Source organism: Myxocyprinus asiaticus, chromosome 23 (assembly GCF_019703515.2).
Source record: "Myxocyprinus asiaticus isolate MX2 ecotype Aquarium Trade chromosome 23, UBuf_Myxa_2, whole genome shotgun sequence".
Lineage (NCBI taxonomy): Eukaryota > Metazoa > Chordata > Actinopteri > Cypriniformes > Catostomidae > Myxocyprinus > Myxocyprinus asiaticus.
The window spans coordinates 45011894-45026278 of NC_059366.1; the positions used below are offsets into that span (position 1 = coordinate 45011894).

General features: G+C 41.1%; 1 protein-coding gene across 4 annotated transcripts in view; it reads right to left on the reverse strand.

Moving 5' to 3' along the window:
- LOC127414352 (lysosomal-trafficking regulator-like) overlaps window positions 1-14385 on the reverse strand; it is a 134450-nt gene that overhangs the window by 15912 nt on the left and 104153 nt on the right. For all 4 annotated transcript variants that reach the window (XM_051652313.1, XM_051652314.1, XM_051652317.1 and 1 more), the window contains 8 exons: window positions 13135-13228; window positions 12932-12993; window positions 12795-12850; window positions 12272-12424; window positions 9143-9387; window positions 8974-9040; window positions 6657-6813; window positions 1079-1219 (listed from right to left, as the gene is read on the reverse strand). In XM_051652313.1, coding sequence (XP_051508273.1) covers window positions 1079-1219; window positions 6657-6813; window positions 8974-9040; window positions 9143-9387; window positions 12272-12424; window positions 12795-12850; window positions 12932-12993; window positions 13135-13228 — 975 coding nt within the window. The remainder of the gene's footprint in view (window positions 1-1078; window positions 1220-6656; window positions 6814-8973; window positions 9041-9142; window positions 9388-12271; window positions 12425-12794; window positions 12851-12931; window positions 12994-13134; window positions 13229-14385) is intronic.

Consider the following 14385-nt stretch of genomic DNA (forward strand, 5'->3'; position numbering starts at 1 on the left):
GTCCTAACTATGCAGAAACTGTATGTAAAAGCATACAAATGTCATTTTTGTGACATGCATCTATCAACATGTTATTTTTGGTTATCCTATTATATTTGGAAACATATTTTAAGTGTAGGGGCAAAACACCACCAAAGCAGTAAAAGGGACAGTTTTAGAAATGAGAAGCCATTTCGAGCGAGTCACTGCACTGTATCTTTGCCGGTTCCGCGCTATATACAGTATATGATTGATATGAATGTGTCTTTTTTTGTTAATGATCAACAACTGACAGTAAAGATCATGAGAGATATTCAAATAGACATCATAAAGCAAGTTTGTGCGTTACTAATAGCCAAACATTGTGGCCATTTTTCAACATTTTAAAGTCATGTTCTGTACATAACGAGTATATAAAGCGACAAATACAATTAAAAAATCAGTTTTGTGCCATACATGGCAACAGTAAGGATATCTTAACCCTGGTTTGGAATGTTTGAAATGTTCGCCATTCAGAGAAACGTGTCACATCTGTTAAACACAGAGGCGGTGGTGTGCACGCGTCCTGCACCCAAAAAATAATAATAACCGGATCTGCGCCAGTCACATAAATGACCTGTTTTGGATTCAAAACGGCGAATTTCCCCAAAAGGCAATGGTATGCATTAGTTATAAGTTTATAAACATTAGGTTTGTAATCGATTTCATAACACTAAATTCATGTTAACATGTCGAATGTTAACATATTGTGGCTGTACATTTTTTTTTTTTTTTTGTCTGGCCCCATTCACTTTTTCTTTTTTTATTATTATCATCAAGCGAGGGACCAGTAGAAATATACATTATGCCACAAATGCTGGTGATTGAGCTTAACTTGTATTGAACACGGAATATTACTTTAATGAAAGAAGAAGAAAAAAAAAAACCCACCCTTTTTGCAAAATACAATTTTTGTATTTCTCCCTTTTAATTTTGCATTAAAATATGACCTGGAATTGTTCTTGACAGTTTTCCGGTGATTCGCCCATATATTGAGACAGAATAATAAATGGACGCTAGCAGAGAATGTAAACAAAAACAGGAATGAAAGTGCTCCAACCTTCTCTGTTGATTAGAAACTCCGGCAGGTAGAAGAACTCTGGGATGAGCTCTTTAACATCCGTCATGGACTCATAGGACGACAGCCGCCACGTGGTGTTCATCGAGTGGAACGTTCGGTCAGGAATATCAAAGCTCTGATCTGTGAGACACACAGAAGCTTTCATCAGTTTGTTGTGTAATCTGATATGGAAAACCAACTGTATTAAAAATAGAAAGAGGATAGATGGATAAAGAGGTCCGATGAAAGACCTGATCGTCTTTCTAAGGCTAATGCATGTAGCACAAGACTTCAGAAAGACCTTTTCAATAAGCCTTTAAAAGCATCACACTGAAATGTTTGAAGACCTCTATGTGAATGCAGGAAATGCAGGTGCTGTTAAATATTTAAAAATACAGCAATTCAGAGGACTAACTGTGAAGAATGATGTTGAGAAAAAAAAAACTCAAGCTGCACTTGTGATCAGACAAAGATATGAACTGAAAACAAATCTGTTTCAATCTTTCTTAAGGGGGCGTTCACACTAGGGCTGGGCGATAGGACTATGTAATCGGATATCGACCATATCTGACAAATATCCCGATGCTGTTTGCAACACTCACTGACAGACGATAATCGACAATTACAAAACCATGGAGCTGGGCAGTCGGCAAATATATCAAATATCAGCAGAGGGTTTAAAATTAGCAGCTGCCAGAGGCGGGTAGTCTATATCATGCGTATGGCAGCGGGTAATTTTGCTCATCTACCTGCCACTGTTGCGGGCTAGCTGTAAGATGTCTCGGAATGACACGTGACAAGAAATACTTTTAGGCGCAAAGACACGCTTCAAGAAAAACAGTTTATTATATTCTGAAGAACAGGCGACAGAAAAGTCGTCGATGCGTGTGTCTGATGCACTGTTTGTTCAGAGGCGTGCAGCTGGAGTGTGTTTCATACATGCACATGCTAAGAGTTCTCACTCTTTCTTTTCTGTTTCAATCATCTGAAAACTGTTTGCAAGAATAGTGTCGTCTATGAGACTGATGTTAATGACCTCAGACATTCTCAGGAGGTGCTCGAAGTTTATTTCGCTTTATTTCCAAATCAAATCAAATCAAATCAAATCACTTTATTGTCACACAGCCATATACACAAGTGCAATGGTGTGTGAAATTCTTGGGTGCAGTTCCGATCAACATAGCAGTCGTGACAGTGATGAGACATACGCCAATCTACAATAAACATCAAATTAACACAACACAATTTAAACATCTGTTATACATAATTAAACTCGACTTAAAACATCAAATTAACACAGCACAATTTAAACATCTGTTATACATAATTAAACTCGACTTAAAACATCAAATTAACACAGCACAATTTAAACATCTGTTATACATAATTACACAACTTAAAACATCAAATTAACACAACACAATTTAAACATCTGTTATACACAATTACACTCAACAATATACAATAATAACATACATTGCACAGTATACAATATGCTGTTTTTGTTTTTTGTTTTTTTTTTTGTTTTGTTTTTTACTATATAGATACTATATAGATACACATTATTCAATAAAAATTAAAATATATATGAAAAAAGTATATATATAGAATGTACAGTATTGTACTGTATTGACATTCAGGCTGTCGGTTGATAGTCAGTTGTTAAGAGAGACATAATATAATGACAGTAATATAATTTATGACAGTCCGGTGTGAGATAAAAGAGTAATAAAGTGCAGGGATGATGTATTTTGATCGTGGGAGATCAAGAGTTCAGAAGTCTGATTGCTTGGGGGAAGAAGCTATCATGGAGTCGGCTGGTGCGTGTCCTGATGCTGCGATACCGCCTACCTGATGGTAGCAGTGAGAACAGCCCATGGCTCGGGTGGCTGGAGTCTCTGATGATCCTCCGAGCTTTTTTCACACACCGCCTTGTATATATTTCCTGGAGGGAGGGAAGCTCACCTCCGATGATGTGTTTGGCAGTTCGCACCACCCTTTGCAGTGCTTTGCGGTTGTGGGCAGTGCTATTGCCGTACCAGGCGGAGATGCAGCCAGTCAGGATGCTCTCCACAGTGCAGGTGTAGAACCGTGTGAGGATGTGGCGGTTCATTCCAAACTTCCTCAGCCGTCTCAGGAAGAAAAGGCGCTGATGAGCCTTCTTCACAACGACTTCAGTGTGGACGGACCATGTGAGTTCCTCTGTGATGTGGACACCCAGGAACTTGAAGCTGCTGACTCTCTCCACTGGTGCCCCATTGATGGTGATGGGACTGTGTTCTCTGTCTTTTCTTCTGAAGTCCACCACAAGCTCCTTTGTCTTACTGACGTTGAGGGAGAGGTTGTGCTCCTGACACCAGTGTGTCAGAGTGTGCACCTCCTCTCTGTAGGCTGTTTCATCATTGTCAGTGATCAGACCTACCACCGTCGTGTCATCAGCAAACTTAATGATGGCATTGGAGTTATGTGTTGCCACACAGTCATGTGTGTACAGGGAATACAGTAGTGGGCTGAGAACACAGCCCTGCGGGGCTCCAGTGTTGAGGGTCAGTGATGAGGAGATGTTGCTGCCTATTCTAACCACCTGGCGTCTGCTTGACAGGAAGTCCAGGATCCAGCTGCACAGCGAGCTGTTTAAGCCCAGAGCCCGGAGTTTCTCATCTAGCTTGGAGGGCACTATGGTGTTGAATGCTGAGCTGTAGTCTACAAACAGCATTCTCACATAAGTGTTCTTTTTTTCCAGGTGGGAGAGAGCAGTGTGTATTGTAGATGCAATGGCATCATCAGTGGAGCGGTTGTTACGGTAAGCAAACTGCAGCGGGTCAAGATTGAGTGGTAATACAGAGCAGATGTAATCTCTGATTAGTCTCTCAAAACATTTGCTGATGATGGGGGTCAGAGCAACAGGACGCCAGTCATTTAAACAAGTTATTTTCGATTGTTTTGGAACAGGCACAATGGTGGATGTTTTAAAGCATGTGGGGACTACAGACAAAGAGAGGGAGAGGTTGAAAATGTCCGTAAAAACACCAGCCAGCTGGTTCGCGCACGCTCTGATGACGCGGCCCGGAATGCCGTCTGGACCCGCGGCTTTGCGGATATTCACCCGTCGGAATGATCGGGTTACATCCGCTACAGAGACGGAGAGTGAACTAACCTCTGTAGCTTCGGCCGTGAGAGCTCTCTCCGCGAGGGCGGTGTTATTTCCCTCGAAGCGAGCATAAAAAGTATTTAGCTCATCTGGGAGAGAGGCAGCGGTGTTCATGGCGGAGTTTTTATTCCCTTTAAAGTCCGTGATGATGTTAATTCCCTGCCACATGCTTCTAGAGTTGGTGGTGTTAAACTGTCCCTCAATCTTACTCCTGTACTGGCGTTTTGCTGTTTTGATAGTTTTTCGGAGGGCATAACTGGCTTGTTTATGCTCCTCCGCGTTCCCGGAATTAAAAGCGGAGGTCCGCACATTAAGTGCTGCGCGAACATCGCTGTTGATCCACGGCTTCTGATTCGGATAGATTCGCACAGTTCTGGTCGGAATCACTTCCTCTACACACGTTCTGATGAAGCACATTACGCTATCAGCGTAAAGCTCGATGTCGTCATCAGAGGCGGACCGGAACATCTCCCAGTCCGTGCGATCAAAACAGTCTTGTAGCGTAGAGTCTGATTGGTCCGACCAGCACTGGATCGTTCTGAGGGTGGGTGCTTCCTGTTTCAGTTTCTGCCTGTAAGCGGGCAGAAGCAGAATGGAAGAGTGGTCCGATTTTCCAAATGGTGGGCGGGGGAGGGATTTGTAGCCATCCCGGAACGGAGAGTAGCAATGGTCCAAAACCCGGTCCCCTCGTGTGTTGAAACTAATGTGCTGGTGATATTTTGGTGCGACTGATTTTAAACTGGCTTTATTAAAGTCCCCGGTCACAATGAACGCGGCCTCAGGGTGCGCGGTTTCCTGCTCACTTATACTCCCATACAGTTCCTTGAGTGCCCGGTCTGTGTCGGCTTGTGGGGGGATGTACACAGCAGTGATAATGACCGCTGTGAATTCCCTCGGTAGCCAGAATGGTCGACACAGAAGCATAAGAAATTCCAGATCAGGAGAACAGAAAGACTTGATAGAATGTATGTTCCTCTGATCGCACCAGGATTTGTTGATCATAAAACATACGCCACCTCCTCTAGTTTTACCTGAGAGGTCTTTCGCTCTGTCCGCTCGGAGCATGGAAAACCCCGCGGGTTCAATGGCTGAGTCTGGAATCTCCGCAGACATCCAAGTTTCCGTAAGGCAGATAACGCAGCAGTCCCTCGTCTCTCGTTGGAAAGAGATCCGCGCTTTCAGCTCGCAGAGCTTGTTATCCAGAGACTGAACATTTGCCAGTAGAATAGTGGGTAGCGGGGGTCGATTTGCGCGGCGTCTTACTCTGATGAGAACGCCGGCTCTGTTTCCCCTTTTCCTCCTGCGTTTCCGCGGCCGTGCTGCCCAGACAAAGGGCTCCGCTTGCGTGTTTGTAAACAGCGGGTCGGCATTGAGGAATGTGAAGTCCGGTTTACGGTGTGAGATCGCTGAGCCAATGTCCAAAAGTGTTTGTCTGTCGTAGACAATAAGGCAGGCAACATCCAAGACAAGAAACATAAGAATTGTAAACAAAACAAACAAACCATTGCTAAGTTGTGTCGGAGCTCGCAACGCAGCAGCCATACTCGGCGCCATCTTGAGTCCAAACGGAGCAGTTCATGTTTAACATGCATTATGAACGCATCTGCAGGTTCACTTTATAGTCTATACATATGTATACAACCTAAACAAGTTCAACTTGAACATAAAATTGATTTATATTCCAATTATTATCATCATCATCATCATCATTATTATTATGTTAACGCTTTAGAATTGTCTTTAGATCTTTTGAAATTAGTAATTAGTAATTTTCCACCTGTTGGAAATGGTAGAAAGTAGAAAGACACGTCCCTTCATTAACTTATGGACAAATAATTAATAAATAAATAAATGTGGGGGAAAAATAAATATAAAGTAACTAAATGTGAGAAAAAATTAAATGTATAAATACATAAATGTGAAAATAAATAAATCTAGAAATAAATAAATGTGAAAAAATAAAATAAAAATGGAAATAAATGCAGAAATTAATAAAAGTGCAAATAAATATGTATAAATAGATAAATATGGAAATAAATATATATTGAAATAAAATGTAGAAATAATGAAATGTGGAAATAGGTAAATACATTAATACACAAATAAAGACATGAAAGTATAAATATTCATTAAAGGTTTTTATTTCTTTCTAAGTAGACTTTTTCATTTTATAAATTTCTTTGCCAAAAATGTATTAACTTATTTTTAATTTATGCAGCTTTAGTCCTCTATATTTCTTCTTATTGAGGCCTAAATGCTATGTGTTTGAAAAAAAAAAAAAAAACTGTATTTGGCTGTTTTACATATAAAGACAATCTCTTCCTGTCTAAGTAGGCAATTCTTGGCTAGAAAACACTGCAATGTGGACCAGACATTATACTTACAGCCATAAGTCTGGCAACGTGGCCCATTTGAAGACCAACTAACCTTGATAAGCCAAGAACATCTTGGTGAAGGGTGGCAATCTGACCAGGAAGTGCAAAACAGTGCCACTGTTGGAGTAGTGGGAGCCGTAGTGATAGGGCTGTACGGGGGGCATGGGGTCGTCCTCTCTCTTACCCTTTTTATATTCCTCCTCCAGATACTGTGGAGCAGATCAGTGTTATTTAAACTCACTCACACACACACACACACCACAACACATCAGCTGTACACATGTATGCACTATGAACATAGTGCCAAGCACTATGGGTACTAAACGGAACATTAAGTGTCAAGTAGTGATACTGTGCTGTGAAAAGTATTTTTCTTCTGTTTTTGAGTATCTCTCATACTAAATTGTTTTGAAAATTCAAAACAAATCTAACATAAAACAAAGGCAATCTGAGTGACCACAAAATACAGTTTTTAAATGATAATGATATTTACTGAAGCAAAACAGTTATCCAATACTAACTGGGCCTGTGTGAGAAAGTATTTGCCCCCTTAGTTACTAAATCCCCAAATCTATGAAACTGCATTCATAATGGGGTTCAGCTGGACTAGACACACCCAGACCTGATTACTGCCAGCCCTGTTCAATCAAATCAACATTTAAATCGAACTTTTTCAGCAGCATGAAGTTGGCTAAAAGTTTTCACCCAGTAGCACACTATGCCAAAGTCGAAAGAAATTCCAGAAATTATGAGGAAAAAGGTGACTGAAATACATCAGTCTGGGAAGGGTTACAAATCTATGTCAAAGGTTCTGGGACTCCTAAGAACCACACTGAGAGCCATTATCTCCAAATGGAGAAAACTTGGCACAGTAGTGAACCTTCCCAGAAGTGACCGATCTTCCAAAATTCCTCCAAGAGCACAGTGACGACTCATCCAGGAAGTCTCAAAAAAGCCAAGGACAACATCCAAGGAACTGCAGGCCTCTCTCGTATCAATAAAGTCTCTGTTCATGACTCTATCAGAAAGACACCGGCCAAAAATGGCATCCATGGAAGAGCGGCGAGGCAAAAACCACTAAAGAAGAACATTAAGACTCGTCTGAATTTTGCCAAAACACACCTTGATGACCCTCAAACCTTTTGGGAGAATGTTCTGTGGACTGATGAGTCGAAAGTGGAACTGTTTGGAAGACAGGGGTCCCGTTACATCTGGCGTAAATCAAACACAGAATTTCACAAAAAGAACATCAAACCTACGGTCAAGCATGGTGGTGGTAGTGTGATGGTGTGGGGATGCTTTGCTGCTTCAGGGTGACTTGCAATAATTGAGGGAAACATGAATTCTGCTCTCTACCAGAAAATCCTAAAGGAGAACATCCGGTCATCAGTCCGTGAGTTGAAGCTCAAGCACAACTGGATTATGCAGCAAGACAATGATCCAAAGCGTAGGAGTAAGTCCACCTCTGAATGGCTCAAAAGAAGCTAAATTAAAGTTTTGGAGTGGCCTAGTCAAAGTCCTGACTTGAACCCGATTGAGATGCTGTGGCAGGACCTTAAACGGGCAGTTCATGCTCGAAAACCCTCCAGTGTGGCTGAACTAAAGCAGATCTGTGAAGAAGAGTGGGCCGAAATTCCCCCACAGCGTTGTGAAAGACTGATCTCCAGTTATTAGTTGCAGTTGTTGCTGCTAAAGGTGGAACAACCTGCTATTAAGTTTAAGGGGGCAGTTAGTTTTTCACATGGGTGATATAGGTGTTGGATAACTTTTTTGCTTCAAAAAATATATATATTTGAAAACTGTATTTTGTGTTTACTCAGGTTGCCTTTGTTTTTTGTTATATCTCGTCTGAAGATCTAAAACAATCAAGTATGAAAAATACACAAAAGTAGAAGAAATCAGGAAGGGGGCAAATACTTTTTAAAGGCACTGTAAGTGTGTGTATAATGAAATAGGCTCTGTCCCCTAGTAAGCTGCCTTGCTTTCTACTGCCAAAATTGGCAGCATCCTTACTGAAATGCAAGCTCATACAGTAAGTGACTAATGGGTACAATATTCTCTATTTTATCAATACTTCAGTTCGGAATGAATTATAAGTATATTTGCTGCATAATCAACATTTCTCTCGCTTCGTCCGCCATTTAAAATTAATTTGTCATTGAGATTGTTTGGCCAAAAGAAGGTATCTTAGAATGCAGTTTAATTTTGCTGCCTACTTTTTAGAACTGCCTTCACATCAGAAGCACCCCTATGATGCCTTAAAATACTGCCTACGTAGACAGCTCACTACGTTTTGGATCAAAGCCAGAGTGTGATTGGTTAACAGGCGCTGGTGTAAACAGGAATTAGAGCATGCAGCGCAGCATTACCCTGTAATTGTCCACATAACGGTCTTCCTTCTCTTTAGACTGAACTGCAATGGGTTTGCTGAGGTTCCTGTTACGTCACAAACACATCCATAAACATTTGCTTCAAATAATTATTTAATATTTCTTTATAAACGCAGTAATCATGCTGAAAATGGTACGGTGTTCTGACCTGTAAATGGAGGTCTCTTGCAGGTCCAGTGTCTCACTGGTGTAGTCTCGCAGAATGAAGGGGAACACGGGGTACTGCATGAGATCATTGAAGGAGCGACCCGCGTGCTTGTTTAGGTGGGTGAGGTACTCAAAGTTAGTGATCTGTCCTAAGCTCCACAGGTGTGTCAGAGCGGTGATGTTACCGTACTCCAGCAGGTTAGGCAGGTCTGAGGTCAGGATGTTGTGGTAGACGTCATCACGGAACTGAGACAGAATACACAACAGGAAGCGACATCATGCAACAACTAATGCCACATATGTCAAACATACTGGGAGTGTAACAAAACTGGGGATGGGAATAGTTGGAATTCCACTTAACAATTCCACTAAACGAAGATATAAAAACAGCTGATCCTTAGTATACACTAAACAACAATACAATTAACTTTTCTTTAAATGACCATTTATTACGATGAATTATTACTGTTCTGAATGTGTATCTTTAACTACACATAGAAACATTACTTAAATTGTTAAAAAGTGTAGGCCGGCAAACAATCACTTGTGCGTTTGAGAGTGACCCCGTTTACACCTGGTTTTAAGATGCGTCTCGGGTGATCCGATCACATGTGTTCAGGTGAGACACATTGCTGTTTACACCTGGTCGCTTAAATGCATCTCCTGTGACCAGTTGTGTTGGGATTTTGAGGGGAGGGACTCCGATTCATGACGACATACATCAGTCACTATGTCAGTGTGTTAATGCACAAAAGTCAGAAAAGATAAAGAAATAAAAAAAAAAACTTCTCCCAGATGCATCTGAAATTTAATCTAAGCACAAAAGCAACATTTCGAGCAGAATTGTCTGTTATTTTAGTGAATTACCTGTATTAACCTGAGCTGCTGATGTTCGTGCTTCTCAAGTGTCCTTCCTGTCCCATGTTGATTTCAGACACACTGAAGAAGTTCCGTGAAGTTCTCATGCTTGTGTATATGTGTATATATATATATATATATATACACACACACTTTTTTTAATTTTGCGATCGGACGGTTATTTCCCTTTAAACCACTTGCAACCGGCGTAAAAGTTTAAACTCTTGTTTAAGCGCAGCGGTTGATTGACAGGTGAGGGGTGCCGCTTCGCTGATACCAGGACACATTCAGGATGGATTAGCATTTACACCTCAAATGCGATGCGGGCACACGCATTTTTGACCACATTCCTATGTGGTTTTTGTGATCCGATCACAAAATGTTTTAGACTCCATTTAGACCTGTATTTAGCGCTGACCACGTGTGGTCGAATCACCAAAAACGCATCTTAATACCAGGTGGAAACGGGGACAGTGATGCTGTCAGTGCTGGGAAGATTACTTCTGAATAGTAATCTGATACTGATTACAAATTACATGGCTAAAATTGTAGTCAGTAACATAATCTCTTGGATTAAATTCTTTTTTTGGATTTGGTTTTGGATTACTTCTGACCTAATTTTAGTTTATTTGATGTCACGTGCATTTGAGTAGGACAATCTTATACCATTTTGACATAATGGGCCCCATATTAAGAGTGCCAGCGATAAGCTTTAAGTCATATACACAAAGTCAGTGGGCATGGCCATGAAGTTTTAGTATTTTTGTGCAAGCATGTGCTAAATCTAAGCGCAAGTGGGTTTGGCAAAATTGCGTGTGCAGAGAGCTAATGGGATTTTCTTCTTCGGTTATTGCAGCGTCTGCGTCCTGTTATGTAGTCCATTCCCTTTCAAGCACCAGCGATATAAACTCTCTGGAGTGGTGGTGGCATAGTGGGCTAAAGCACATAACTGGTAATCAAAAGGTTGCTGGTTCAATCCCCACCGCCACCACCATTGTGTCCTTTAGCAAGGCACTTAACTCCAGGTCTGGGGGGATTGTCCCTGCAATAAGTGCACTGTAAAGTCGCTTTGGATAAAAGTGTCTGCCAAATGCATAAATGTAATGCATAAATGTAAATAAACAAAGACAGCACATTCATAAGAAGTTGGTAGTGTAAATGAGTGCATACAATTAATCAGAAGAATAGAAATATGGACTTACTTTTTTTGTGTATTAACTGCATACTTGTTGAATGTCAGGCATATTCCTATGACAGCAACACGCTCCTTTTATACGCATGGAAAATGTGATTCTCCTCAATATTTGGATATACGCTCCATTAAATTATAGAGAATGTAAGTATTATTAATCAAATTGATCAAGTGACACAAATCACGGCTAATATTACCAGTGATTTTATTGGCTTTCCAGGTCAATTTTGCTTTCAAAATTTCATTCATTGAAACACGAAAAACTTTAACCAAAAATATTTCTAAATTCAAAGAGTTTGGATGAACTTTATTACCAGCTGCTAGTGTAATCTCCAAACTGCAAATGCAGGAACTGAGTTAATACTTTGTGCTTAAAACAGACCAGCTTTTGAAACGTCTTAGCATAACAACCTATTTCTCAGGAAAATAGCAAATTGCACTTTGCGGCACTTCATTAACATACAGTACATCCACAGTTTGCGTGCATACACCCACAGATAGCGCAAACACTCCCATTCATGCCCCCTTGCACTTTGAGCTGGCACGAAAAATTGGATAAGTATAGCACAATGGTTGCGCATAGTGCGGTCGTGAAAATAGAGCCCAATTTGCTTAAATGCATTAAAGAAAACTCGATTGATTTTTTTTTTCCAGCAATTCTGGCATTATAAACATCATCCGTGTGTGGTAACAGATCAGACCAATTATATTTGCGAATCAACATCACACACAAAAAACGGTCCCAAAAGTTGTACACACACTTTTTATGTACACTTTTGAAGCGGAGTACAAAAGCAATTTGCAAAACTAAAACTAAGTTAACTTCACGGCACTAATGCAATCAGTTCGGCATTTATGTGTGGATTACCGCTCCATCTTTAGTGTAATTATGGCTGCCAGCTAGTGTCAGGTCTGTGTGTGCAATTCCACCCCACCTCTGTTATATGTTAAATCATGAACAATTTACTGCCTTTGCCTTATTAATTTAATCATGTTATCCACAAAAGTAACTGTAATCTGATTACAAGTATTTTAAAATGTAATTTAATCAAGTTACTACCCAGCACTGGATGCTGTTACCTTGGTGGTATCAAACGCAAGTAACAGCGTCCTGCCATTGGTAAGAAAGATTTCCATGGCATTGTCTCTCAACTGCCACCAGCGCTTGTGAACTTCCTTTATGTCCTCATACGTCCAGGAGTAAGAGGCTGGCTCCGTCTCTCCATGTGGACTCTGATGAAACAACACGCTATAAGTCTCAAATCACACACAGATGCCTTATAACATCATGAATACCGCTTTGAGCAGCATTACTAAAATCTTGTATCATGATATGAACAATTTTATTTATATCAATAACCATGTAAACAACCATCTGTACAAATGAAAGGTTAACAATTTAATAATTTCTTCCTCATTATGACTTCTTTGCGACACGTCCTGCTCTTGTGTGTAAATAGCATAATGAAGCAGTCCAGTCCTCCGACAGCCGTGCAACTACTGTATATCTAGCAGAGTATGAACAGTATTCCTAAATCTAACCTGGTCGACTTTTCTACTACTGTCACAATGCCCAGCTCTAATGTTTAGAAGCAGAACTTACCTGGTTATCATGCGTCTCAGCTACATTCTCCTCCACAAAGTACATGCCAGACTTCCCTACACACACACACAAAAGCATGTCAGGGGTCACTCCAGACAGAGTGAACAGTTCAGACAGAAAATCTGAGGAAGTCTTACCCAGCAACAGTTCCCCTGCTGTCTCTCTAGAGGGCGCCACACTTACACACCTCCTAGTGAACCTAAATAGTGAGGAAAACAAAATGTTTGGCTGTTTGCGTTCTTTGATATTTTCTGCTCTGAGGACGAAGCCTTGATGTGACTGAAAACTGACAAGCTGTGTTTTTGTAAAGCGTGATGGGTGGGGGCGTGTGTGTGATTACCTGATTGGCTCACTGGTGGCTTTGTCCTTCACTATGGAGGAAGAGGAGTGAGTCTTGACTTCAAACAGGAAGGCCAGTGGAGCTTCGATGGTGTCTGTGATGAGGACAAACACATTTACAAAGGCAAAACGCAGTAACTACACAGTGTGTCAAAATTGAGATATGAAATCGGGTCTGTTAGATGATCTGTCCTGTGATGGACAGGTTTGACTCTGCTCTGCTCAGATTCAGAGAAAACAGAAAGAGATCCACATTTGGCTGACCAATCAAAAACCTTAAAAACTCTTTTTCTCAGATGTTGAGAAAAGTTTTGACTTTGTAGGGCAGCATAATCAAAAGTTTCCAAAAATAGGTACTATGCAGGGGGCCTGGGTAGCTCAGCGAGTATTGGTGCTGACTATCACCCCTGGAGTCACGGGTTCGAATCCAGGGAGTGCTGAGTGACTCCAGCCAGGTCTCCTAAGCAACCAAATTAGCCCGGTTGCTAGGGAGGGTAGAGTCACATGGAGTAACCTCCTCATGGTCATGATTAGTGGTTCTCGCTCTCAATGGGGCATGTGGTAAGTTGTGTGTGGATCGCGGAGAGTAGCATGAGCCTCCACATGCTGTGAGTCTCCACGGTGTCATGCACAACGAGTATTTGCCCCCTTCCTGATTTCTTCTATTTTTGTGTATTTTTCATACTAAATTGTTTTAGATCTTCAAACGGGATATAACATAAAACAAAGGCAGCCTAAGTATTATTATATTTATATTATAATATTTTTTTATATATCACCCATGTGAAAAACTAACTGCCCCCTTAAACTTTTAGCAGCAACAACTGCACCCGATAACTGGAGATCAGTCTTTCACAACGTTGTGGGGGAATTTCGGCCCACTCTTCTTCACAGAACTGCTTTAGTTCAGCCACACTGGAGGGTTTTCGAGCATGAACTGCCTGATTAAGGTCCTGCCACAGCATCTCAATCAGGTTCAAGTCAGGACTTTGACTAGGCCACTCCAAAACTTAAATTTAGCTTCTTTTGAGCCATTCAGAGGTGGACTTACTCCTACGCTTTGGATCATTGTCTTGCTGCATAATCCAGTTGTGCTTGAGCTTCAACTCACGGACTGATGACCGGACGCTCTCCTTTAGGATTTTCTGGTAAAGAGCAGAATTCATGTTTCCCTCAATTATTGCAAGTCGCCCTGAAGCAGCAAAGCATCCTCACACCATCACACTACCACCACCATGCTTGACCGTAGGTT